This window comes from Neovison vison, chromosome 12 (genome assembly GCF_020171115.1).
Source record: "Neovison vison isolate M4711 chromosome 12, ASM_NN_V1, whole genome shotgun sequence".
Lineage (NCBI taxonomy): Eukaryota > Metazoa > Chordata > Mammalia > Carnivora > Mustelidae > Neogale > Neogale vison.
Genome location: NC_058102.1, coordinates 8,826,366 through 8,852,063, shown reverse-complemented (window position 1 = coordinate 8,852,063; position 25,698 = coordinate 8,826,366). Strand labels below are relative to the sequence as shown.

Sequence of the window (25,698 nt, the reverse complement as noted above, 5' to 3'; positions counted from 1 at the left end):
TGCTTCCTAAGTGGGGTCATGGGCAGACAGGGACTCTCTAGCAATGACTGGCCTGTCGTCTTGCCTTGCTCTGCATCAAGCCATGTGACCTTGAGTCAGCTTCTGGTCCTGTTTCCTGATCTGTAAAATGGGTGTCACGATAGCTCCCTCAGTGCACACGGTACCGGCGTCATTTCCGAATGTGTGGAAGGTCAGCCCGGTGGTGTCCCACCCTCTTGGTGGGCTCTCAGGGTGGCAGCAGAGGACCAGCCCCCCTGTAAGATTCTCAAGGCCATGTACTCCAGCAAGGATTCTGCCCCGCCTCCCTGGGGGGTCCTGGAGCCGCCGGGCATCCAGAGAGGATCCGTGGCTGTGCTCTGGCCTCACGGGGTCCCTGTCCTCTGTCTCAACACCTCCACAGCCCGAGGAGCTGACCAACATCCTGGAGATCTGCAATGTGGTCTTTACCAGCATGTTTGCCCTGGAGATGCTCCTGAAGCTGGCTGCCTTCGGGCTCTTCGACTACCTGCGCAACCCTTACAACATTTTTGACAGCATCATTGTGATCATCAGGTGCCGCCCCCGCTCCCCGCAGGTTGCAGGCCCACAGGCCCAGATTGGGGAGGAGGGGGATCTAAGGCACCCACCCCCGGCTGGGAAACAAAGCGCGTAAGAACACAAAGGAAATCAATTACACCCAAACACAGTTATCCAATATTTAAACATCTGTCATTCAGTAATCTACGCGCTTCTAGATTAATGCATGAAATGGTAAGATCTAGCGGTGGATCTCAGGACTACCGTTGTTCCCAAGAAAGGATGAGAGTCAGTAATATTTGGAGATATGTACATTAACGGTTATGAGATAGAAAATTATCTGCGATTTTGACCAGCCAGAAAATCAAAGGGACGGCTGGTTCTCTGTGGCTTGTTTGCATTCATAACCAAAAGAATGTTAAATCTCAAAAAGAGGTCGGTGGATAGACCTCCTGACTTCTAGCCCCAGACTTCTCATTGCGGGTGTCCACGGACTCCAAGTCGAGAACCCCTGACTTAGCGCATACCCCGCAGCAGCAGTGACCCGTGAAACGTGTTATTTGTGGGATGGACGAATGAATGAATGGAAGCTCTCCGTCTCTCCGTCCTCCCTCTGCCTTCCTCCCCACCCCCACCCGCCCTCTGCTGAACCCTCCTGCCTCTCTCCCTCACCCCCCCACCCCGCTCACCCCCTCCCAGCATCTGGGAGATCGTGGGGCAGGCGGACGGCGGGCTGTCGGTGCTGCGAACCTTCCGGCTGCTGCGGGTGTTGAAGCTGGTGCGTTTCATGCCGGCGCTGCGGCGCCAGCTGGTGGTACTCATGAAGACCATGGACAACGTGGCCACCTTCTGCATGCTGCTCATGCTTTTCATCTTCATCTTCAGGTAAGCGCCGCCCACCTGCGCAGGTGCAGGAGGCTGGGGGAGCACCTTCAGGTGAGCCCCGCCCACCCGCGGGAGGCTGCGGGAGCACCGCTGGCTGAGCTTCTCCGGGCAGCACCCTGGACCTGGGTGTGAATCCTGACCCCATCGCTTCATCTCTGATGGCTCGGGGAGAGTCCTTGCCCTCTGAGGCTCAGTGTTCGCCTCTGTAAAATGGAGCCAGTGCTGCCCTCCCCGCCCCCGCCATCTTATCCTGGGGGTTCTGAGAATTAAACAAGGTGGGTGGATCCCTTGAGCCACCTCCGCTCCTCTCCCAGTATCCTCGGGATGCACATTTTTGGCTGCAAATTCAGCCTCCGCACAGACACGGGAGACACCGTCCCCGACAGGAAGAACTTTGACTCCCTGCTCTGGGCCATCGTCACGGTGTTCCAGGTGAGCGACCGCATGTCTTCCTGTGTGTGTTGGTGGAAGGGGTTTCTCCCAGGACCGCTGCTTGGGTGGTTTTTTCAGAGGTGGCCCCTCGGAGAATCCGGAGAAGAAGGGTGACCTGCCAGGGAGGCCCCTCAGTTCTGGCCTCCAGCAGACAGGTCCAGGTGCCAGGTCGGGGGGTACTGCACAGGCTCTGGGAGCTGGAGTGACCACCTAGGGTCTGTCCCTGCCCCTCCACTCCTGCCCAAGATTTGGGCACCTTGGGATTCTCCCCTGAGACGGTTTCTTCACCCATGCAGCCTGCCACCTGCTGGATTCCATCTGCCCCCCGGGCTGGGCTGGGGTTTGGGGGTGCCCCCGGGCTGAGGTGTCTTCCCACTTCCCCCACAGATCCTCACCCAGGAGGACTGGAACGTTGTCCTCTACAATGGCATGGCCTCCACCTCCCCTTGGGCCTCCCTCTACTTTGTCGCCCTCATGACCTTCGGCAACTATGTGCTCTTCAACCTCCTGGTGGCCATCCTGGTGGAGGGCTTCCAGGCAGAGGTGACTGCAGCCCTGGCAGAGGCAGCACCCCCTGGGGCCCGCACTGGGTGTGTGGGGGGGTCTGAATGGGGGAGGGCTGCAACTCAAACATCTAGTAGGTAACAAGGTCTCAAGGAGGGGGTTGCCAATTAGGTGGTGAGCTTCCTATCGCAGGAACATGCAAATGGAGGCTGCCTCCCAGATCCCTGCCTTTTCCCTAGGGATGTAGGACTAGGTCTCTCCATTTCTGAAATTCGAAAGCCCCTAAGGTCTGGATCCTGCCTCCTCCTTTCTCTGAGGCTCAGGGGATACCTGCAGTCAGGCAGATGTGCCTTTATGGCCTCGTGAGCTTCTTGCTTTCCTTTTCTGGGCCTCAGTTTCCCCATCTGTAAAATGGGGGTGAAAAATTCAGGAGGGAGGGACGGGCTGAGCCAGCTTGCATTCCAACAAGAGGGACGGTCTCCCAGGGTGACGCCAATCGCTCCTACTCGGACGAGGACCAGAGCTCATCCAACATGGAGGAGTTTGACAAGCTTCAGGAAGGCCTGGATGGCGGAGCAGGTAAGCAGGTCTCCACTGGCACCTAGGGGACCAGGACCCTTCCCCAGTGATACAGGGGGGTGAAGGGCACAGCATCGGGTTTCCCCTCAAGCCCAGACTCCTGGACTCTAATTCTCTGTGGTGTATTCACATGCACAATGGAAAGAAACACACAAATACCCCAAAAGAGGTCAGTGACATTCACAGCCCTCCTGAATTCTAGCCATGGAGGGAGCTGCAGATCACCCAAACCCGTCCACAGCATGCCTTTTAGGAAGAGACTCGGATGGACCTCAGAATACCTGGGTTCTGGTCCTGTTGTTGGTACCACTGGGCAGCTTGGAAGGAAGCCTCCCCCACCCTGAGCCAGTGTGCTCTGTGGTAATTGGGCTGGACCGTCTTTGCCTTGCTTCCTGAAGTGGGCCCAGGAGTGAGGTTCCCAGGCTGGGTGAAGCTTGGGGCTGGTGCTGAACACAGGAGACAAACGATCCGCTCATCCAGAAAGAAAGCTGACATGGGGCACCTGGGTGGCTCAGTGGTTAAGTGTCTGCCTTCAGCTCAGGTCATGATCTCAGGGTCCTGAGGTTGAGCCCCACATCGGGCTCTCTGCTAAGCAGGAGGCCTGCTTTTCCCTCTCCCACTCCCCCTGCTCTTCTGTTCCCTCTCTTGCTATGTCTTTCTCTGTCAAATAAATAAATAAAATCTTGAAAAAAGAAAATACAACTTAATAGAAAACAGGACTTAGAGTCCATTCCTAAAAAAAAAAAAAAAAGAAAGCTAGGGGTGCCTGGGTGGTTCAGTGGGTTAAACCCTCTGCCTTCGGCTCAGCTCATGATCCCAGGGTCCTGGGATCGAGCCCCTCATCGGGCCCTCCGCCTAGCAGGGAGCCTGCTTCCCACTCTCTCTCTGCCTGCCTCTCTGCCTACTTGTGATCTCTGTCAAATAAATAAATAAAATCTTAAAAAAAAAAAAGCTGACATGACAAGCTCTGAGGAACATGTATAGAATTGTTGAGTCACTTGTATTATACACCTCAAACTAAGAAACACTGTATGTTAACTATACTTAGTTAAAGAAAAAAAAGCAAGCTGACCGCTCTCCAGGAAGGGTGGAAGAGAGGCACATGACTTCTGGTCCAATGCAGAAGGTGGAAGTGTCCCCAGGAAGACTGTTTGCTCTTGTTCTTTCTTTGTCCCCCTTCTGTCTCCATCTCACCCCTCCAGATCCCAAGCTCTGCCCGATCCCCATGACCCCCAATGGGCACTTGGACCCCAGTCTCCCACTGGGTGGACATCTGGGCCCCGCCGGAGCTGCAGCACCTGCCCCCCGCCTCTCGCTGCAGCCAGACCCTGTCCTGGTGGCCCTGGGCTCCCGCAAGAGCAGTGTCATGTCACTGGGCAGAATGAGCTATGACCAGCGCTCCCTGGTGAGTCCTTGTGGGGTGCTCTGGATGGGTGCTCCCTGCTGGGGCATGTGGTGAGGGACCCTGGGGAGAAGTGCCCGTCGGTCCAGCCTCAGGCTAGTACCCAGGTTTAGGGGACCAGACTCTCTAGCTAGAACCAGGCAGGGACCATGTCTGTTGCATTCCTGGGTGCCCAGTGCCAGAGTAGGATTTGGCAACAAAGAATGAATGAATGAATGAATGAGTAGTGCCAGTAGGTCCCTTAGGAGAATTTTCATCTTGGCTGCAATGTGTAGGGTAAAGAGCTGGGCTTTGGGGTCAGGCACATCAGAATTCAAATCTGACCTCTGCCATTTTCAAGCTCTGTGACCACGAGCAAGTTACAGCCCTCTCTGAACCTTTTTCCTTATCTGTGCAATTAGAAGACCACCCTGAGGTGCTGTAGCTACCTGGGGGGAAATGAGGGGGCAGGAGATGTAGCCACATCCTAGAGGTGTCCACATGTCCAAGAGTGAGAGCCAGGCAGGAGAGGATCCCTGGGGCCTAGCCTGTTCTGTCACCCACTAGCCAGGCTGGTAGCCCTCTTAGGGCCTCAGTGGGTGTGCGGGCTGCCTTCAGTCACCGCAGTGGCTTGTGTGGGTGGTGGCTTCCTTCCAGTCCAGCTCCCGGAGCTCCTACTACGGGCCGTGGGGCCGCAGCGGGGCCTGGGCCAGCCGCCGCTCCAGCTGGAACAGCCTCAAGCACAAGCCGCTGTCGGCCGAACACGAGTCGCTGCTTTCGGCTGAGCGCGGTGGCGGCCCCCGGGCCTGCGAGGGTGCCAGGGACGAGGGGCCGCCGCGTGCCGCTCCGCCGCATGCCCACCACGCGCACCACGGCCCCCACCCGGCACACCGGCACCGTCACCACCGCCGGACGCTGTCCCTCGACACCAGAGACTCGATGGACCTGGCCGAGCTGGTGCCTACCGTGGGGGCCCACCCCCGGGCGGCCTGGCGGGCGGTGGGCCCGGCTCCCGGGCACGAAGACTGCAATGGCAGGATGCCCAGCATCGCCAAGGACGTCTTTACCAAGATGGACGACCGCCGGGATCGCGGGGAGGACGAGGAGGAGATCGACTATGTGAGTGGGGGCGGGGCCGGAGCCGGGGGGCGGGGCCGGAGCCGAGGGGCGGGGCTAGCGGGGGACTGTAGGAGAGCCCGCAGTGGGCTGGCCAGCCGTGCTCCCCGCTCCCCGCCTGGGGCTGGTAGAGAAGCCCCCCCATTGCCTGGTCTGGGACAGTTCGCAGGTCATCGAGGGGTCCCAGCCTAGTTTATGGCTGGAGAGGGCGGCGATGGGCAGCTCTGCTCAGGGCTGACCCGTCTGCGCTCCGTCCTCGCCTTACCAGACCCTGTGTTTCCGCGTCCGCAAGATGATCGACGTCTATAAGCCGAACTGGTGCGAGGTCCGCGAGGACTGGTCTGTCTACCTCTTCTCTCCCGAGAACAGGTGCGCAAGGCCATGCTTGCTGTGAGGTTAGAGTAGGGGTTGGCATGTCTGGGAGGGAGAGATTTCTGCCAAGCCAGGCGAAGCTAGTGGTGAAGGGTCTTCCATATCTTAGAGGGCCTTTGTGGTCCAGCGTGGAGGGTCTGCAGGGAAGGGGGAGGATCCAGGTGTCCTAGATCCCTAGTCTAGGCCACTACTGTGCTGGCACCAGGTTGGACAAATCCTCAAGCCACCTGGGGTGCTCCCCAGGCAAGGGCATCAGTAGGCCTCCTGGAGGAGGAGGCCCATGTGCTGGGTGTTGGGAGGCTGCTAGCATTTCAGTCGGTGAAGCAGGGGTTGTGAAGACGGGAAGACTGGTCCAGGGAAAGGGAGCAGCCCGAGGGAACATCTGGGGGCAGAAAGGGAGGGTATCAGGCTATGTGTGTCCAAGTGGCTGGGAGTTTGGGCTCAGAGATTTGCACCCGTGTTTGGAGGGCCCGAGTGCCAGGGCAAGGGGGATGTCCTTTGTCCTGTGGTGCCAGTGTGCTCGAGGGAGGCAGCTTCGAGTGGGCACCCTGAGCATACACGAAGACCAGAGAAGAGAGACGTCAGCTTCTCTAGGCTGTCCTAGTCCTCGTGTGTGCCTGGGCCCGCTGCCTTTTTTCCTGGCTGGGGCGTGGGGCAAACTGACTCTCACGTGATGCCCTGCCCACCCTACCCAGGTTCCGGGTCCTGTGTCAGACCATCATCGCCCACAAGCTCTTCGACTATGTCGTCCTGGCTTTCATCTTTCTCAACTGCATCACCATCGCCCTGGAGAGGCCCCAGATCGAGGCTGGCAGTACCGTGAGTGGCTACAGCCTTTGGGCAGGGCAAGGGACAAGGGACAAGGCAGAGGGGCAGGCCACCAGGGCCTGCCCTGGGACATTGTCCCGGGCTCAGGGGGCTAGGAGAGCTCAGCCAGGCCCAATACCAAGCCCCATGGAGGGACATGTGGTAGGAGCTTGCCTAAGACTGTGGCCCTTGGCTGAAGGGAAGAGGCTGACCAGGTGGCGGGGCGGTTCTGGGAGCCCCTGGGCCCACGAGAGCTCTCTCCTTTCAGGAACGTATCTTCCTCACTGTGTCGAACTATATCTTCACGGCCATCTTTGTAGGCGAGATGACACTGAAGGTAGCTCCGGGCTTCACCTAGGACCCTCTCCCACCCCCGGCTTGGGACCCCTGGCTCTGGGCCAGCCTCTCCAAAAGCTTCTCACTCACCTGCCCCTCAGCCACATTCCACCCAAGGCCCCGGAGGCCTGTCCCTACTAGGTGCCAGCCCCTAGGTTGGGCTCCAGGGACACTCAGAGGGGGTCAGCCTCGTCCTTAACTCTCCAGGAGCTCACATCCCACGTGAAAAGCTAATGTAGGGAAATGTTGAAGGTGTAATACAGGTACTTGCTGCAGGTGTGGGGCAGGGGGGAAGGGTTCCCTCCCGGCTACTTCCCAGAGCGCTGGGCTTTGAGTTGGGTTAGCCAGATGTGCGGGGAGTAGGGAACGGGGTGGCCCTCTGGGCCTGTTTCAGGGGGCAGTGGGGCACGTGTCCCCTGTCAGACCATCCACCCTGCCCTCTGCGGGACTGGTCCCCACACGTCCCACCTGACCTCGTCCCGCCCCCTCCCAAAGGCTGGCCGCACCCCGCCCTGGTCCCCAATGGCCATCCGGCTGACTCCGCCCATCGCCCCGCCTCCAGGTGGTCTCGCTGGGCCTGTACTTTGGTGAGCAGGCGTACCTGCGCAGTAGCTGGAACGTGCTGGACGGCTTTCTCGTCTTCGTGTCCATCATCGACATTGTGGTTTCCGTGGCCTCAGCCGGGGGAGCCAAGATCCTAGGGGTCCTTCGGGTCCTGCGGCTGCTGCGCACCCTACGCCCCCTGCGGTGAGGACTCCTCCTCTGCGGATGGGGGAATCCCTAGTGAGCTCCTGGGGTCTAAGCGGACCCCTCCCTCTGGCCCTCCTTACCCACTCAGCCCTCTGATAGCCAGATTAGTGCGGACAGGGACCAGGCTGTTGATGCTGCTCCTGGCGGAAGAGCCTGGAGACCCTGGCCGGAGGAGGGTGCTGGAAAGGCGGGGCTGAAGGGAGCAGCCAGGACTGCTACCCACTTTCTGTGTGTCCCTGGGTGGCTTGCTGCCATCTCTGGCCTTCAGTCTCCAGATGATGGTGTGGTGTGGACCCCAAGGGGACGGGCTTAGGGCATAGCACGCTGCTGTGCATATAGATCTGGGGTTTGGGGTTCTCTCCCCTGGTGACTCTGGGAAAAAGTGGGTGATTTCCCCAGACATGGCTGTGGGCTTATGGTGCCCCCGGCCCCTGTCTGCCTCCAGGGTCATCAGCCGAGCGCCTGGTCTGAAGCTGGTAGTGGAGACGCTTATCTCTTCCCTCAAGCCCATTGGCAACATCGTCCTCATCTGCTGTGCCTTCTTCATCATTTTCGGCATCCTGGGTGTGCAGGTGAGGGGTGCTCAGGCTGGGGAGGCACTGCGGTGAGCTTTGGGAGCGGGGAAGGGGCTCCGCATTCCTGTTCAACTCTCCCGACCTGTGTTGACCAACCTGGGGGCTCAGGTGGCCCTGCCAGAGCACCCATGGCCCTGCCAGCCACAAACTCCCAGTCCAGGGAGAGGGGCGGACACAGACCTAAATGTCTGAGCGCAAAGAAGTCTGGGTAAATGGGATCACAGAAGTCCAAGCTACACAGAAACACAGGGCTGGGCTGGAGGCAAGAGGAAAAGCATCCTGGAGGAAGTGGCCTGGGCACTGGGCCTTGAAAGGGAAGTGATTCCACGGGTCATGGCTGGTGGAAGGTGTTTCAGGAGAGGATGGGCACGTGTGTGGAGGTGAGCTCAGGAGCTAGGGCTGGCACAGAGCCAGGAGCCAGTCGGTGGGCTGGGCCAAGGTTGGAGAAACTTGGAATGGCAGCTAAGAAGTTGGGGCCAGTTGGGGTGCATCGGTGGCTCAGTCAGTTAAGTGACTACCTTTTGCTCAGGTCGTGATCCCAGGGTCCTGGGATTGAGCCTCACATTGGGCTCCCTGCTCAGCAGAGAGCCTGCTTCTCCCTCTCCCTCTGCCTGCTGCTCTGCCTACTTGTACTCTCTTTCTCTATCTTTCTAATAAATAAATAAAATCTTAAAAGAAAATAAAAGAAGTTGGGGCCAGTTTCTGTGGAGGTAGAGACCATGGAGAGGCTCTGACACAGGGAGGGACTTGAGCTAACTCGAAGTTTGGCTTGGAGCCCAGGAATAGGATGGGACCTTAGGGCTGGACAGGGAGAAGGAATGAGGCACATCATAAAAGTGTGCGGCAGGGTGATGGCTAGAATGACCTGAGCCCTCTGGGGTCTGAGCTGCAGCTGGGGACTTCCCCTTTCTTGTCTGAGTTCTGAGCTGAGACCTCCAGGCTCCTCACCTGGTCCTGGGTTTGGGGCTGGAGCTGCAGAGAGGAAGGGCTTGATGCGGCCTCCATGTGGACAGTGGACCTGCCCCTTCCAGGCAGGGTGCTTGGGTCCCTAGAGAGGGTCCCTTTACCTCTCTCTCCCCCTTGGGGATATGCAGGCAACTTTCTCCTGTGGAGTCCCTGCCCATAGTCTCCGGACTGAGGTCTGCGGAAGAGCCCAGAAATCAGACAGACATTGGATCTGCTTCTTCATTTTTTTTTTTTTTAAGATTTTATTTATTTGACAGAGAGAGAGAGAGAGACAGTGAGAGAGGGAACACAAGCAGGGGAAGTGGGAGAGGGAGAAGCAGGCTTCCTGCCAAGCAAGGAGCCCGATGCGGGGCTCGATCCCAAGACCCCAGGATCATGACCTGAGCTGAAGGCAGACGCTTAACCAATTGAGCCACCCAGGAACCCTGACTCTGTCCCTTCCTAAACCTCATATGACTTTGGGAAAATTACCTAACACCACTGTGCCTCAGTCTCCTCATCGGTGAGATGGGCTGAACCCCATGTTGGGGGACTTGGTGAGATGCTGTGCTGAGTGCTTTGTCCAGGTTGTGCACAGAGGAATTGCCCCCCGATTTGCATCCCCCCACCCCCAGCCTGGGTAGACTGGTCCACTAACCCTGTGGTCCTTCCTCCCCCCCACCCCCCAGCTCTTCAAGGGCAAGTTCTACCACTGTCTGGGCGTGGACACCCGCAACATCACCAACCGCTCTGACTGCGTGGCTGCCAATTACCGCTGGGTCCACCACAAGTACAACTTCGACAACCTGGGCCAGGTGAGCCCTGCCCGTGTACCCCTGTCCCGACCCCCTGCTCCCCGGTGGATGGGGGTACGAGCTCTTTGGTGCCAACATTATGGGATCACAGATCAGGCTCTGGTCCAGCTCTGCAGGGACTGACCCTGTGACTTCTTTCTAGGGCTCGGTTTTTCCCTCCTGCAAAATGGGTAGGGGGAGCTCACGTCACAGGCAGTGTGAGGCTTAGAGATCCCAAGTGCAGCGTGTCTTGGGAGTGCGAGGTGTTTGGAGGGGCTTCAGTGAGCACTGGTTCCTGGCCTCCACCTCCCTACCCCGGGGACCAGGACAGGAGTTTTAGAGAGCCAGACCTGGTTGTGAATCCCGGCTCTGTGCCAGTTACTGTGGGCTTTCTGAGCCTCTGTCTTCTCATCTGTAAATTGGGAATGTGACGGCCTAGCAGGCAGGCAATGGTGACAGAAACTTGCAAGCCCCTGGTCCAGAGTGGGTTTCCTCTCCCAGCACCCATCTACTCTGCTCTCCACCTCAGTGGGCAGCCAGGCCCCCTGCCCAGTTCCTGCCTTACCCGTGGTCCCCTGTCCTGGGGGCCTGCCGGGCATGGCCCATCTGCTCATGCCCCAGATGAGAAGAACTTGAGGACAGTTACGTGTGATCAGACGTATGCCTTCCCCGGGTCAGACGGGGAGCGCCTTCCCCGGGTCAGATGGGGAGCGCCTTCCCCGGGTCACACGAGGAGGGAACGAGATCTGGGTCTGTGGGACCCTGGGCCTGTGCCCCGCTCCTCTGCCAGGGACACTCTGGCTGGATGCCACCAAAGCTGTCCCCTCACATGACCAGGGACCCCACTCGCCACGCCCCGGGGAGCTGAGCCATGGGCCCTAGGGCAGCATCGAGTGGGCAAGGAAAGGGAGTCAGGAACTGGGACACAGGAGGTCCCCCAGCCCCTCCAGATTTTCTAGAAGCAATGCCTTTCAAGTTGTAAATGACTCAGTGGTTGATAAAACAAGAGGTTTGAAAAAAAAAAAAAACCTGTTCCTGGAAGCTGAGGGAAAGCCTGCGGAGGCCTTCTATGAACTTGTTCCTGACTCCCTGAGCTCAGCGCCAGGCCCAGGGCCCCATTCCCAGGAAGCATCCCCAGCCCTTTCCCATGCCGGGCTTGCTTGATGCCAGGCTAACACCCCAGTAAGGTGTTCTCGAAGTAAGGTGTTCTCAGTGCCCATATGCGGGAGTTAGAGCGCGGCCCAGAGCCTTTGGCTGCTTGCCAGGCCACTCGGGAAGGTTCTAGTGTCTGTGCTTCGGTACCTTCCCCTGTAAAGGGGGAAGTGACAGCAGCTGTGTGTTTCCCGGGGCCCAGGCTCTGCACTTCAGGCCTCTGTGACCCCAGGGCCCCCAGGAACATTTGCCTCTTGGCATGTGAGGGCTTTGTGTCTCTTGCTCTGTTGTCCTGCTGGGTCTGAGCCCTTTCCAGGCAGCCCTGAGCCCCATTCTCAGCTGGAGGGGAGGAGGTGGAGTCTGTGCCCTGGGGGTTGGGAAGAAGGGGTCTGCACCTGCAGGGCAGGAGACCCATCCCAGAACACCATTTCCTTGCCCGGGGTCCCTGGGCCACAACAAAGGAGCCAGTGTGAGCTTGAACCGGGGAGCTTCTGGAGTAGGTGTGTGACCTCTGGTCAGCCACTGGGGATTGGGGCTCTGTAAGGACGGCACAGCTGCTGCTGTCCACTTCTGAAAACCTTTATTGAGTACCTACTGTGTGCAGGGCACTGTGCTAGTACTGCAGGACCAGCCCGTCGACCTGTTGAGGGGACACGTGTGCGTTTTGGCCTGCCCTCTGTGTAGGAGCCTTGGCTCGTGTCTCCTGGGCATTCCTTCCATTTAAAAAGTCTCACACTAGTGAAGGCAATTATTGCCATTCACAGACAAGGAAGCTGGGGCCCAGAGTTGAGGAAATTGCCCCGAGTCACACAGCCAGTGAGTGGCAGAGCTTGTGCGGAGCCCAGGGCTCCCAACTTCTCTCATAAGCTCCTGCTTTCAGGTGCTAAAGGCAAGCTTGTGTGATGGTGGCAGAGCCTCTCATGCTTGTCAGGAACTTTCCAGTTTAAAGTCTCAGCAGACCCAGCTGGCAGGCACTTAAGCTTTAGCTCCATTCTGTGGGCGAGGGGACAAGAGCTCATGAATCTTCTCAAATTAATTTTCAGAGCTAAGCCCAGGACTCCTGGTTTAGTGCTCACTCACCTGCAAGAGTGTCTGTAGGGTTTGTGGCAGGCACTTAGTAGGTTCTCAGGAACGGTTTGTTGTCATCCTCAGGGAAGGCCTCTGTCTCTCTGCCTCATGAGGGCAGAAAAACGGAGAGCTGTCTACACCTACCACCCCAGACCCTCTCCCTCCTGTGTCTTCCAGGCCCTGATGTCCCTCTTTGTCCTGGCCTCTAAGGACGGCTGGGTGAACATCATGTACAATGGACTGGACGCTGTCGCTGTGGACCAACAGGTGGGTGTGGGCTGGGACCAGTGCAGAGGACAGTGAGGGAGGGACAAGGTATCTCTGGGGCCCGGTTGTCTAAAACTGGCATCAGCAGGATCCCCAGCCTGGGTGTCTCCCCCTGTCAGCCATGGCCCACCCCTCACCGTCCTAGCCTGAATCTTCCACCATTAAGCTGCTCTGAGGTAGCATAAGTCACTGTGCCATTTATTTCACAAACCCCCTGCTATGCAGGAAGAAGATGCTAGACTGGCTTCTGCATGGAGGGTCAGAGCCTTGTGCCTCTAGAACCAAGTGCAGGCAGGGGAGAGAGGGTGAGCCAGTTGGCAGAGGGACAGCAGGGGCAGGACAAGGTGAGAGAGCACCATGTTCGGGGAGTCGTGAGTTGACCTCTGGTCAGCCACTGGGGATTGGCCATTAACAGAATGAGCCCTGTGTGTGCCAGGGCATAGGGCTGGAGTTTAGCTGAGGGCAGTGGGAGTCAGGGAGGGTATTATGGCCTGGTCCGCTTGTGGAAGCTTCTGGAAGCTCATTATCGCAGGGGCCCGTGGTCGGCCTGCCTCAGCCCCATCTGCTGCTTCCCGCAGCCCGTGCCTAACCACAACCCCTGGATGCTGCTCTACTTCATCTCCTTCCTGCTCATCGTCAGCTTCTTCGTGCTCAACATGTTTGTGGGCGTCGTGGTGGAGAACTTCCACAAGTGCCGGCAGCACCAGGAGGCTGAGGAGGCTCGGCGGCGAGAGGAGAAGCGGCTGCGGCGCCTGGAGAAGAAGCGCCGGAGTGAGTGGGTGGCTGCAGAGGGTGGGGCCTCCCCGGCCTGGGCTGCCCCGCCTGTGTGCGCCCCATCCTGTGTGCACCCTGCCTGCGTGGCGCCCCATCTCTTCCTGGTGCAACAACTGGTTTTCCTCGTGCATCCTCTGGGCCTCAGGGGCTGGAAGGGAACAGAGGGTCAACTCTGGACCGCTGGCCCTGGCCCCCCCCCTTCAGAATCTGCCTATCCAGGTGACCCGATCCCCTGTTGCTGTCCACTGCCTCCACTGGTGGCCCCCTGCTGGCTCAGTTCCTGAGGGCAAAGGCCTGGACGCCTAGCCATGAGCTACGAGACCTCTTCCTTAACCCCAGCAGATCTGGAGCCCCTGCCATGGGCATATTTGGAGGAGATGAGGACAGTCATTGTCCTGCCCTCCACCACCTCCTACCCCTTTTCCTTGTGTCCCCGCCATCAACTGGGCAGAAGAGACCTAACTCTTACTCTTGGGGCCTGGGATGTTTTGACATCTCTCCCCTTGCTTCCTCCCTCCCCTGTGCTGTTCCCTCCATGTGCTCTGTTCCCTACCTGGGCCACAACCCTCTGTGGTTTGTGCCATCCCCCCCCCCCATCTCCCTGCAGAGGCCCAGCGGCTGCCCTACTATGCCACCTATTGTCCCACTCGGCTGCTCATCCACTCCATGTGTACCAGCCACTACCTGGACATCTTCATCACCTTCATCATCTGCCTCAATGTGGTTACCATGTCCCTGGAGCACTATAATCAGCCCACGGTGAGCCCTGGCCCCAGCCCCAGCCTCAGCCTGAGGTCACATGGTAGGGTTGGGTTCTCAGCAGGACCCAGGGACAGGATGAGGCAGAAGGGTTTGAGCAGCACCCCCATTTGGGGCCCTGGGCCCAGGAAGCTCATGGCCTGGTAGGACAAATGAGAGAAAGGGAAATGTTACTTGCTCTTGGTGAGTGGGGAGGTGACATTTGGGCCCAGCCTTGAACATGGGTGCCAGTGGCCAGTGGTGTGTGCGTGACTCCACAAGAGAGGCTACAGATATTAACTCTAATGCTCACAGCAATCAAAGGTGGGGGAGGAGCCTTTCTACAGATTTTGCAGAGGAAGAAACTGAGGCTCAGAGATTACTTAGCCTATAAGTAGCAGAGCCAGAACTGGAACTCAGATTTGCATTCAAGGCCTACCATGTGGCCTCCACTACTCCCCAGGCATATGGAGCCTGGGGGAGGGGCATTCCTGTGGCAGGATCATTGGAGACAAACACGGGCCTGGAGGGAAATGACCAGTTCCCAGCCAGTTGCCAGCAGTACTGGTGCGGGCATGCAAGGAGCACGTAGGGAAAAGTGCATTCTAAAAGCCTCAACATTTTGGACCTAGGGGGATGAAGGGTGAGGCTGAGCCTCCAGGTGAGGTTTTGTTATCTTGTTTTAAATGACAGGAGAGGTATATTATAAATGCAGGGAAAAGGAAGGCAACCATTAACAGAATGAGCAATAATTGTAGAACTTCCAAATTAACATGAAGAAGTAGGGTAACAATGCTGACTATTTCTTGTGTGCCCAGCACTGGACTATTACTTCACTTAATTTGTATTACCTCACTTAATTTGAGGTAGGTACTCTTATCATCCCCCATGCACAGATTTGGGAACTAAATCCCAAAGAGGTCAAGTGACTTGCCTAAAGTCACATAGTGAATAGGGAGTGTGTGCTGGGCCAGGATTTATATCTAAGCAGTCTTGTTCCTTTTTTTTTTTTTTTAAAGATTTTATTTATTTATTTGACAGAGATCACAAGTAGGCAGAGAAACAGGCAGAGAGAGAGGAGGAAGCAGTCTCCCCACTGAGCAGAGAGCCTGATGTGGGGCTCGATCCCAGGACCCTGGGATCATGACCTGAGCTGAAGGCAGAGACTTTAACCTGCTGAGCCACCCAGGCACCCCTAAGCAGGCTTGTTCTTAATCATGATCTTCATACTGCCTCATATTGCCTTCAGAGGGGTAACTAGACCAAACCAGCAGAAATAAGGAAGAAGAAACAGCAACGTAAAACAAATAGTGCACGTTAAATAAAATGGAGGGAATAAAAGCTGATATAGAAACCATTGCACTAAATGTAAATGGACTAAATTCTCCCCTTAAAAGGCAGAGACTTTCAGGGTGCCTGGGTGGTTCAGTGGGTTAGGCCTCTGCCTTCAGCTCGGGTCATGGTCTTGGGGTCCTGGGGTCAAGCCCTGCATCGGGCTCTCTGCTCAGTGGGGAGCCTGCTTACCACCCCCCATGCCGCCCTGCCGCCTGCCTCTCTGCCTACTTGTGATCTCTGTCTGTCAAATAAATAGGTGAAATGTTAAAAAAAAAAAAAAAGACTTTCTGAATGGAGGAAGGTAGGGGGCAGCCCCTGGGGTCTGGATCATGCTTCTCTCTGCCCTTCATAGTCCCTGGAGACAGCCCTCAAGTACTGCAACTACATGTTCACCACTGTGTTTGTGCTGGAGGCTGTGCTGAAGCTGGTGGCGTTTGGGCTGAGGCGCTTCTTCAAGGATCGGTGAGCAGCTTGGCTGGGCTGGGGCAGCATGGAGTGGGCTGCTGGATGGGAAGGGGTCCTGACCCCTGGGGAAGCCTGGAACAGCCAGAGTAGGGAAACCAATAAGTGGGCACTGACGGCCAGGGTCCCCCAGGTGCTGCCTGCAGCTCTGAACAGGGAGTGATTATGGTCCCACCTGACGGATATAGGGCACTCTCTTATGTCTCTTCAGTTCATCTTTCATGGGTCCTCCATAACTCACAGGCAGAATGGGGCGTACCTCACGCCAGTCCTTCTTTTCAGAGGGAACAAGTGAGGTTCAGAGAAGTTGATGAACTAGCCCAAGGTCACATAGAGGGAGCAGGCTCAGGATTCCAATCTAGAAGTCATAGCTCATTCCTCCTCCTCTTCAGGAGGCCAGAGATGTTTATTTAACATGGTCAGCCTCTCACTTGAGGGATTGGAGGCTGTAGGGGTCAAAAGGGAGCCAGACTCAGTGGGGTCTGGTGGGGCTGGTAGGGAGGGTGACCACACATAGCCATGGGCCTCAGCAGGAGGGTGGAGATCTGTGACGCTCCTCCCAACCTAGGCATTTCTAAGCCAGAGCGCTTCTCGCCCTGCCTCCCACTCTTGCCCTCTCCTGCCCGGCTGAGCAGGTGGAACCAGCTGGACCTGGCCATTGTGCTGCTATCGGTCATGGGCATCACGCTGGAGGAAATTGAGATCAACGCAGCTTTGCCCATCAACCCCACCATCATCCGCATCATGCGGGTTTTGCGCATCGCCCGGGGTGAGGGGCACCGGGCGATGGGGTGGGGCTGGGCGGGGGCTGGATGGGACTCCCAGGAGTGGGGTGGGGAGAGGCATGTGGGCATAATGGGCTTTCTGCTGAGCAGCGAGAACAGCAGCCAGGAGGAGCACACACCAGACATACATACTTGCTCCCTGTGTGTACACACTCATGCGCCCTTGTCCACAAACTGCTCTGTATGGCACACCGTACCTCCACCTCTTTATCTTTTTTTTTAAGATTTTATTTATTTATCTGGGGGAGGGAGACAAGCCAGAGGAGGGGCAGAGAGAGAGGGAGAAGCAGACACCCTGCTGAACAAGGAGCCCGATACGGGACTTGATCCCAGGACCCTGGCTTCATGACCTGAGCCAAAGGCAGAAATTTAACCGACAGAGCCACCCAGGCATCCCATCCCATCTCCCTATGACACCATGACCCATGTGGACCAGCCTTAGGTTGGGATGAAAGGAACTCAGGGCAGCTGGGAAGGCACCCAGAACTCTAGTTCCTCGTGGGCGTGAGTCCAACACTGGCTAAGATGTGTAGTCCTCGATGCTTCCTATAACATTTGCTTCCCCCAGAAGCTCCTCTCTCACCCTGAGGCTGGGCCTACACTCCCTTCACAAACCTCCTGCCTCTGGCCTGGTGCCTCCCGGTATTTTGCTTCTCCACCTGCAACAGCTTGTCGCCTCCGGGCTCCCAGGTGGGGAGGGTGCAGAGAAATTCAGCATAGAAGTCTGGAGCTTTCTTTAGCCTGAGGGAAGAGAGAGATGTGGGCACTCAGGCATGTTGGCCTCATCTCAGTGAACTGTGCTCATGGACAGTCCCACTGTGTGTGGGTCCCACCTTCTCTTGGACACATTCCCACCGACACCTGCACCTCGTGAATGCACCGTTGTGCACAGCCTTGTTCAGGGACACCCATGTACTTACCGTGTGGCATCCCGGAGCTGTCCCCTTTGCTCCCATGCTCCTCTGGCTTCTCCCTTCTCCACCTCACTTTTGCACACACACACCCCCCTCCACCCACCCCCCCGCCCCTCACACACACTCTGCCTTCCCCCCGGGCTGAGTGGGCCGGGCTGGGTCTTGCTTGCAGTGCTGAAGCTGTTGAAGATGGCTACCGGGATGCGGGCCCTGCTGGACACGGTGGTGCAGGCTCTGCCCCAGGTAAGAGCGCCGCCTTCTGGCGGCCTGCGTGGCTGTCACTGACATCTCACAGGTCCTGGGTTCCCTTCTCCAGCCTGCCCAGAGCCAGGGCAGAATCCTGTCTCCAGAAACAAGGTTTGAGTCTGGGGCTGTGACAGAGATAAAGGGCCCCCTGTGCCTCTTTCTCCCTGACTTCAAGTGCTCACAGTGCCTGCTGCATTCCAGGCCCTGAGCTGGGGTCCGACAACCTTTATGGGGCCTTCAGGAGTGTCCAGGCCCGTGGGAAGACAGATGGCTCCAGTCAATGTGGGGAGGAGAAAGAGGGGGTCCTGACACTCCCTGGGGAAATCAGGGCGGACATCAGGGGACTGTGAACTTGACCTTGTGGGGTGGCTTGGCAGAAGGAGGTGCTGATGTGGGTGGGAGGTTCGGATAGGACCTGTTTGGTGGGGACAGCATGAGATGCTGACCTGGGTGGAAACCCTAGCAAGTAGGAAAGTGCACATCGCCTCATCCCATTGGCCAGGGGAAGGAAGAGAGGATCAGGGCCACACAGGATGTGACTTTCATCTTCCTGGGAAATCCGAAATCCCAGTCCTCCCCTCCCCCTCTGTCCTGACTCCTTAGGACCTCCCTTCTCCCTCACCTCAGGGTGGCCTCTGCTCTGGGGAGAGCCTCATACACATTTGTTTATTCATGATGACTCATCTAGTCTTCAGGAATTTTAGGCATCTTAAAATAAAGGGCACGATCCAGCATGATAAAAATGAGGATAAAAAATTAACATCCCTGGGAAGGTGGAAGCAAAGCTAATTCTCTCAGGCACATGGGCCAAGGATGCTCGCAAGTTTGCTCTGATTGTCCCAGCAGCCTCCTTACAAAGGGAAAGCGACACGGCTTTCATCAGGTCTGGAGGGAAAGCAAGCAGGGATGTTCATTCAAACGGATGTGGTTTTTCCTTTTTTTTTTTTTTTAAGATTTTATTTATTTATTTGACAGAGAGCACAAGTAGGCAGAGAGGCAGGCAGAGAGAGAGGAAGGGAAGCAGGCTCCCTGCTGAGCAGAGAGCCCAATGTGGGACTCGATCCCAGGACCCTGAGATCATGACCCGAGCCGAAGGCAGCGGCTTAACCCACTGAGCCACCCAGGCGCCCTCCTGGATGTGGTTTTTCCTTAACACGCAGTCCCTTCGGAGGAATTTGTCCCATGGAGATGCCTGGGAGGTCCTAGTTTCAAGTAGGAAACACGATAGTAATGACAGTCACATCAGCACTTTTAAGAGACGTACACATCAAGTACCACATAGGATGGGGGACTTACTCTCAAAATCTTTTATCTGTCATATGGACATCGGACATTTTCTCCGTTCTGTGTAAAGTGCTATGAAAATGACACTTCCACCAGTCTCTGCCCCCCTGCAGAGAGAGGAGGCAACAAGGAAGGCTTCTCAGAGGAGGTGACTCTTGACCTGGGCTTTGAGGGATTGGGCAGAGGCACTTAGTAGGCAAAGACAGAGAAAGGGTCTTCCCTGCATGGGGAACAGAATGTGCGAATGGAGTCTGGTTTTGGTGCAGTTGGAGTCTGCGGTGGGAAGATCAGGCTGGGGTGAGGGCTAGTCCACGGGGCTAGGTTGCAAAGGGCTTCGAAGCCAGGACAGCAAACTTGGGCTTTATCCTGTGGGCAGTGGGCATCATAAGAGGTTCTGGACAGGAGAGGCCTCAAGCAGGACGGCCTTTAAGGAGTGGGTTAAAGGAGAGGCTGGAGGCAGGGAGGCCAACGAGGAGGCTGCTGGGGCTGTGCAGTCTCTAGGAGATGCCGTGGGTGGAAGGAGGGACAGACCGGAAAGGTGAGGTCCACCCTGGTTAAGAAGCGCCGCTCACCTGGGCCTGCAGAGGGTGGAAAGCTGACCAGAGGTCCAGGGCCGCGCTCACTCCCTGGCTTCGGAGGTGCGCAGTAAGTGCCTGCCCCGTTAACGAGCAGAGTGTCTTCTAATGAGTCAGACGCTACTGGTGTGGTTGTACAACAGCTTGGAAGGAAATCCTCCTGCGGAGCAGAGAAACATTAGGGGGCTGTGGTTAACATGGTTTACTTTTCAACAATTAATGCAGACCTTCTTCTGATTCTGTGCATGCAGGACTTCTGAGGGTTCCGGGAGGTAGTCTGTTTCTAGGGCAGGAATATTCTCGAGCCTTATCTCATCCATAGCATGCGTTAGAGGCTGTCTCCGGTGTATGGCTGGATTTGAAATAGCTTTATAATCGGGGACATTTTGTTCCCACAGGAGCTGTGGGACCGGGGTGGCTGGATTTGCGGGAAGCTTCTGGGGCTCACAACCCTGCGTGATTCCTCTGTTCGCTTCCTTCCATGGCCAGGCCCTGTGCGGGCTGAAGGAGGCAGACCCAACCTAACCCAGCCCCGTCCCGGCTCTCAAGGACTTCTCGGTCCTGCAGAGGCCGGTGGTGGGGACACGGGCAGCAGCGCTGTTGCTGAGACACGACCCCCCCCGCCACCTCACTCTCTGCATTCATTCGCGGGATGTGGCCTAGCACACGCGTGTGTGGAGGAGTGATTGTGCCTGCCGGGTTTGAATCCTAGTCCTCCCGCTTACTAGCTGTGTGACCTCGGCAAGCCGCTTCCCCACTCAGTGCGTGTCTTTGTCATCTCCAGGATGGGATAACATGTAGCTCGTAGATGTCTGTGAGGGATAAGCGAGCTTAGGAATCGGAGGTGTTTGAAACCGGCAGCTTGGGGGAAGGGCTCTGCCCGCATTTTGTTGTTCTGTGTCCTTGGGGGACCTGGCCTCCCCCCCCCACCCCCAGGGGCCAGCGGCTGCCTGGTAAGGCCCAGGGCACAGAGCCCGACCCTCAGGCTGGCCCCGCCCCGCCTGCTCTCCCCAACAGGTGGGCAACCTGGGCCTTCTCTTCATGCTGCTTTTCTTCATCTACGCCGCGCTGGGCGTGGAGCTGTTCGGGAAGCTGGGTGAGTGCCACCTGAAGCAGGCCCCGGCTGGGGAGGGGGCAGAACAGGCCCAGAGGAGGGCATTAGCAGGGTGGGGAGGCCGCAGACGTGGCCGAGTGTCCCATCAGGGTCTTTGTAGTGGGGGATGTCCCCACAGCTGGCCCATGTGGGGACAGAGGGGTGACCCTCAGCCGTTGATGCCTGCCCCCCGGGGTGGGTGGTACTTTTGAGAGCCGCCAGCCTGGATGCAGTGGCATATGTGAGGCCTGTGCAGCAGAGCCCTGACTGGGAGCCCCCCGCCCCGCTGTCTGAGCTCCCAAGGATGACCCTTTTGGCCTCGTGGGCCAGTGCTCGTCCTGAGCCAGTGTGGCCCCAGCAAGCGCAGTGGGTGTGGCGCAGGCCGAGGGCAACACAGCCCCTGCCGAGCCAGCCCTGCATGGGGTTGGTTTCAGAAAGCGGGGCTCCCTTGGGGGCTGGCCCTCACCCCTCTTCCCTTCTCTCAGGACCTGATACACCAGTGAGGGGAGGAGCCAGGCTTGCCAGAGTCTGAGTGCCAGCTGGTGTGCCCCTCCCTGAGCCTCAGTTTCTCCATCTGTGGGCTGAGCGTAGTCCATACACACCTTCAAGGATTGGGGACCCTGAGATGAGGCTGGGAGGCCCTGGTGCAGGGCGGGCTGGGCAGGGGCTCTGCAGTGGGACAGGGCTCACCTCTTCTCACCTTTCAGTCTGCAATGATGAGAACCCCTGTGAGGGCATGAGCCGGCATGCCACCTTCGAGAACTTCGGCATGGCCTTCCTCACGCTCTTCCAGGTCTCCACCGGCGACAACTGGAATGGGATCATGAAGGTACCCGGGAGCGGGCTGGGGAGGGAGCCAGCGGGTTGGGGTCTGGGGCAAGGGTCCTGACAGCTAGGGCTCCCGCCCGGCGCTCCACTGCACATGGGAGGGGAGAGCAGGGCAGTGGGAAGCAGAGGGACCTGCTTGGAGCTCTGAAGCCCAGCAAGGAGGAGATGAGCCCAGAAATCGTTCTCTGGGTACCTCTGCCTGCTGCTCTGGGATCAGGGCTCCGCCCAGGGCCAGAGGGGACTTGGGGCCCATAGTCCAGGGTCAGGGGCTGCAGGCGCCGCTCCTCCTCACCTGTCCACCCCGGGGAGGCTGCCTGGCTGCGGTCCACGGCCCGGCCTGGGCGGGAGGGGGCTCAGGGAGCGCAGAGCGGAGGCGCCCGGGCCCTGGCCGGGCCCTCACAGAGCCTCGCTGCCCCCGGGGCAGGACACGCTGCGCGACTGCACCCAGGACGAGCGCAGCTGCCTGAGCAGCCTGCAGTTCGTGTCGCCGCTGTACTTCGTCAGCTTCGTGCTCACGGCCCAGTTCGTGCTCATCAACGTGGTGGTGGCCGTGCTCATGAAGCACCTGGACGACAGCAACAAGGAGGCCCAGGAGGACGCCGAGATGGACGCCGAGCTGGAGCTCGAGATGGCCCACGGCCTGGGTCCCAGCCCGCGGCCGCCCGCCAGCTCCCCGGGGGGCGCCGGCCGGGGCCCGGGCGGGGCGGGCGGCGGGGGCGACGCCGAGGGCCGCCTGTGCCGGCGCTGCTACTCTCCAGCCCAGGTGGGCAGGGGTGCAGAGGGTGGCACCGCGGGGCTGGAGGGGGCAGTCGGGCGTCCGAGGCCTCAGGCAGAGACCTGGGTCGTTTTGAACCCCGCCCTGCCCGGCTCCGTTTTAGGGGTGACCCTGTGACGAGGGGGTTGGGTCCCGCCCGCCCCACAGTCCCCCTCCCCACCCCAGAGCTGGCCGATAATCCCGCCTGTCCCCACCCCGTCCCCGTCCGCCTAGGAGAACCTGTGGCTGGACAGCGTCTCTTTAATCATCAAGGACTCCTTGGAGGGGGAGCTGACCATCATCGACAACCTGTCCGGCTCCATCTTCCACCACTACTCCTCGCCGGCCGGCTGCGAGAAGTGTCACCACCACAAGCAAGAGGTAGTGGCAGCCTCTCGGGCTGGTGCCTCCTGGTGGGGGCAACGTGAAGTCTGGCAGAGGACAGCCCAAGGGAAGAGCCTGGGCCCCGCCCCCCCAGCAGCGCTGTTCAGCTTCCAGGGGTGCTGAGTCTGGGGGCAAGTGGACCAGCGTTGGCATTCACAGTCTGTGACGATGAGGCTGCCCGAGGGCGCGGCCCCGGCCTAGCACTGGACTGACTGTCACGCCATCGTGTGTCCCCCACCCCCTGCTCAGACTGGGTCCCCGGTGCATGGTGGCATAACTTCCATGCTCAGCAAATCTCTGCCTCTGTAACTACCTGCCTGTGTCTTTCTGGAAGACCAGGCCTGCCCCCTCCCAGCCCCCAGGGTGACCTGAGGCGGCCACCTCTCCCTGCAGGTGCAGCTGGCCGAGACGGAGGCCTTCTCCCTGAACTCAGACAAGTCCTCCTCCATCCTGCTGGGTGATGACCTGAGTCTCGAGGATCCCACAGCCTGCCCGCTCGGCCCCAAGGACAGCAGGGTGAGCGGTCCCAGCGGGCTTCGTGGGGCTGTCCCTGCAGGCTGGCCTCCACCTGGCCAGCCAGGACACTGCTTCTTCCTCGTGCACCGAGATCGAAGCAGCACCTGCTGTGTGACGGGCCCTCCTCTGTTGTTGGTCGGATGAAGGCAGTGGGGCTCAGAGAGGTGCAGTGATGGACCTGAAGTCACACAGGAACAGGCCCAGCTGGGCCCCCAGGCATGGCATTCAGTGGCCTCAGCCACTCCTTGTTTCTTTGGATATTTTTTTATCCATTTAATGGAGGTTGTTCCAAGCAGGACAAACTTACGGGTGGGGGTGGGGAAGGAGGCCCGAGGCTGAAGAGGACGGAGGACGGCGGCACCAGACACACACACCTGCTGTGTGCCAGCCACTTGCGCTCCAGTTGGCCCGTCTCTCGCTCCGGGTAGTAGGGACGACTCGGCCCCATTGAGCACCTTGTGTAAACCCGGGCTCTGAGGAGCGAAGTGGCTTGCTCCCCTCACACAAGAATGCCACTGTTTCCTGTGGCCAACTTAGGCAGGAGAGGTCCGCCGCTGGGCTTGGGACCTCCGGTCTAAGAGGAGCTGTCGGGGGGAGGGCACTGCCTGGCCCTGGGGGTAGGGATGCGGTGGCCCTGCCTGTGAGAATCTCTTTCCCCTAGACGGCAGGCAGCCTGGGCCTGGCCCCACTATCCTTCGAGCCATCCTCCTCCATCAGTCCCCTCACTGCACTCTGCATCCCCTCCCTAATAGCTGGCCGCTCCTGTACCCCCACCCCCCAGCCCCTTCCTGCCTCTCCCTGCACTGCTCTCCCACACAGGATATTGGATGTGCTCCGCTTCTGGGGCCTGGCTGGGCCTCAGCAGGTATAGTTGGGTTTATTCTGGGCTTAAAGAGCAAGTCACGGCGGTCCATCTGCCTTGAAAGGGTGCCCTGAGGCAGCTCTGGAGTCACTGCTGGGCAGGGGTCAGCTTAGGCTGCAGAGCTGAGGGAAGCCTGGGTGCAGAGAGGGCCACCAGGACTGCCAGGCAGCTTGTGGGGGCCAGACCCAGGAATGAGGGCTTTCTCTCTCATTTATGGATGTGGATGCCCGGGCTTGGCGAACGGAAGGGACCCGCCCACCACCCTCCTCACAGGGAGGCCCTGGGCCACTCCACCTGTCTTCTGGTACTTTCACCAACTTGAACTTGACTTTTGCACTGGGCCTGCGTCTTTACCAGGCACTTGGCTACAGGGACAAGGAAGACCCTCGGGATCTTAGGGCCAAGCCTGGAGTGAGCAGGAAACAGCAACCTGCCTGGGACACCAGAGAGGGCTTCCTGGAGGTGGGGCCCTTTTATCTGGGTTTTGGAAGATGACCATTGTTGGCCAGGTGGAAGAGGCGAGGAGAAGGCCATCTCGGGCGATGAGAGTGGCCCAAGCAAAGGCTGTGGAGCAGGGGCATAAAGGCAGCTGGGGCAGGGTCTTCCTCTGTCCCCCCTCACGACCCTAACCTGCCTCCCTTTCCTATAGGGTGAGCCGGACACACCTGAGCCCGTGAATGCAGGAGAGGTGGGCGAATGCTTCTTCCCCTTGCCCAACACAGCTGTTTCATCGGATCCGGAGAACTTCCTGTGGGAGAGGGAGGTGGTCCCATCCAATCCCGTCCCGTCCTGGCTGAAGCAGGAGAGCAGCCGAGGTGAGGAGGGGGAGCCCTCACCAGCTCCCCACGGCCCCGATCTCTGGCAGCTGCTGCAGAGGGGCTGGCCAAATGCTTTTCTTAGTGTCTCTGCCCAGACAATTCTACTGAGTCCAGAAAGAACCAGATGCTTAACGGACAATAAAAGATGGGATTCTCTGGTCTGATGTAACAATGATAAAAAGATCAAGATAATACAGGGAGGTGAGACAATAATTATCTGGCAACCTGATCTAATGGGAGGTTCATGCTGAGCTCCTAGAAGCTGTGGTGAAAAGGGAAACGGGTCACATAGAGTTCTCATTAGGCAGAAGGAAAGTTGCCAAATTATTGCGGTATTTTTCTAAAGCTGAATTTGAGACGTGTTTATCCACATCTTCACATGAGGTGATTTTGAACAACAGAAAGCCCATTGTAAAATGTTGGGACATTTATCCTTCGGCCCCACACTCAGCATCCTGCGTCTGTGCACTGGGCTTGTGGGCAGAGGACAGAGGGCCTAGTTCCCTTGTTCGTCACTTGGGCTCACCTTCACCTCAAGTCCTCTTAGAGGGTGATGGGAATCTGGTTCCACAGCACTAGCTGGGGAAGAGGGCAGGGAGATCAGCTCAGCAGCAAAGAGACCTCTCCAGACCCTGAGCCCACCCCAGGTACTTTCTGGAGGGCCAGGCATCGAGTTCCTTCCAGGAGCTGGGGGTGGAGTGACTTTTCTAAGGACTCTCCCTTAAGCCAGTGACCTTGGTGGCTGAGGTGCCAAGACCCCAGGCTTCCTGGACCAGAGTGAGGGTGCAGGACCCAAGAGCCACTCTGATTGAGTAAAAGCCTGTCCCCTTTAGTTCACTCTTCACTTGTAT

The 25,698-nt window shown here is 58.2% G+C and overlaps 1 protein-coding gene across 1 annotated transcript in view; it reads left to right on the top strand.

The window, feature by feature from the left end:
* CACNA1I (calcium voltage-gated channel subunit alpha1 I) overlaps window positions 1-25,698 on the top strand; it is a 112,404-nt gene that overhangs the window by 84,390 nt on the left and 2,316 nt on the right. Inside the window, exons 11-35 of the mRNA XM_044226297.1 lie at window positions 401-552; window positions 1,216-1,401; window positions 1,716-1,833; window positions 2,221-2,376; window positions 2,823-2,916; window positions 4,119-4,321; window positions 4,955-5,416; window positions 5,682-5,782; window positions 6,481-6,604; window positions 6,861-6,929; window positions 7,491-7,675; window positions 8,124-8,250; window positions 9,888-10,013; window positions 12,390-12,479; window positions 13,058-13,250; window positions 13,861-14,012; window positions 15,679-15,788; window positions 16,424-16,557; window positions 17,660-17,730; window positions 20,610-20,688; window positions 21,393-21,514; window positions 21,938-22,276; window positions 22,502-22,648; window positions 23,045-23,167; window positions 24,679-24,844. Of these exons, the coding sequence (XP_044082232.1) occupies window positions 401-552; window positions 1,216-1,401; window positions 1,716-1,833; window positions 2,221-2,376; window positions 2,823-2,916; window positions 4,119-4,321; window positions 4,955-5,416; window positions 5,682-5,782; window positions 6,481-6,604; window positions 6,861-6,929; window positions 7,491-7,675; window positions 8,124-8,250; window positions 9,888-10,013; window positions 12,390-12,479; window positions 13,058-13,250; window positions 13,861-14,012; window positions 15,679-15,788; window positions 16,424-16,557; window positions 17,660-17,730; window positions 20,610-20,688; window positions 21,393-21,514; window positions 21,938-22,276; window positions 22,502-22,648; window positions 23,045-23,167; window positions 24,679-24,844 (3,829 nt within the window). The remainder of the gene's footprint in view (window positions 1-400; window positions 553-1,215; window positions 1,402-1,715; window positions 1,834-2,220; window positions 2,377-2,822; window positions 2,917-4,118; window positions 4,322-4,954; window positions 5,417-5,681; window positions 5,783-6,480; window positions 6,605-6,860; window positions 6,930-7,490; window positions 7,676-8,123; window positions 8,251-9,887; window positions 10,014-12,389; window positions 12,480-13,057; window positions 13,251-13,860; window positions 14,013-15,678; window positions 15,789-16,423; window positions 16,558-17,659; window positions 17,731-20,609; window positions 20,689-21,392; window positions 21,515-21,937; window positions 22,277-22,501; window positions 22,649-23,044; window positions 23,168-24,678; window positions 24,845-25,698) is intronic.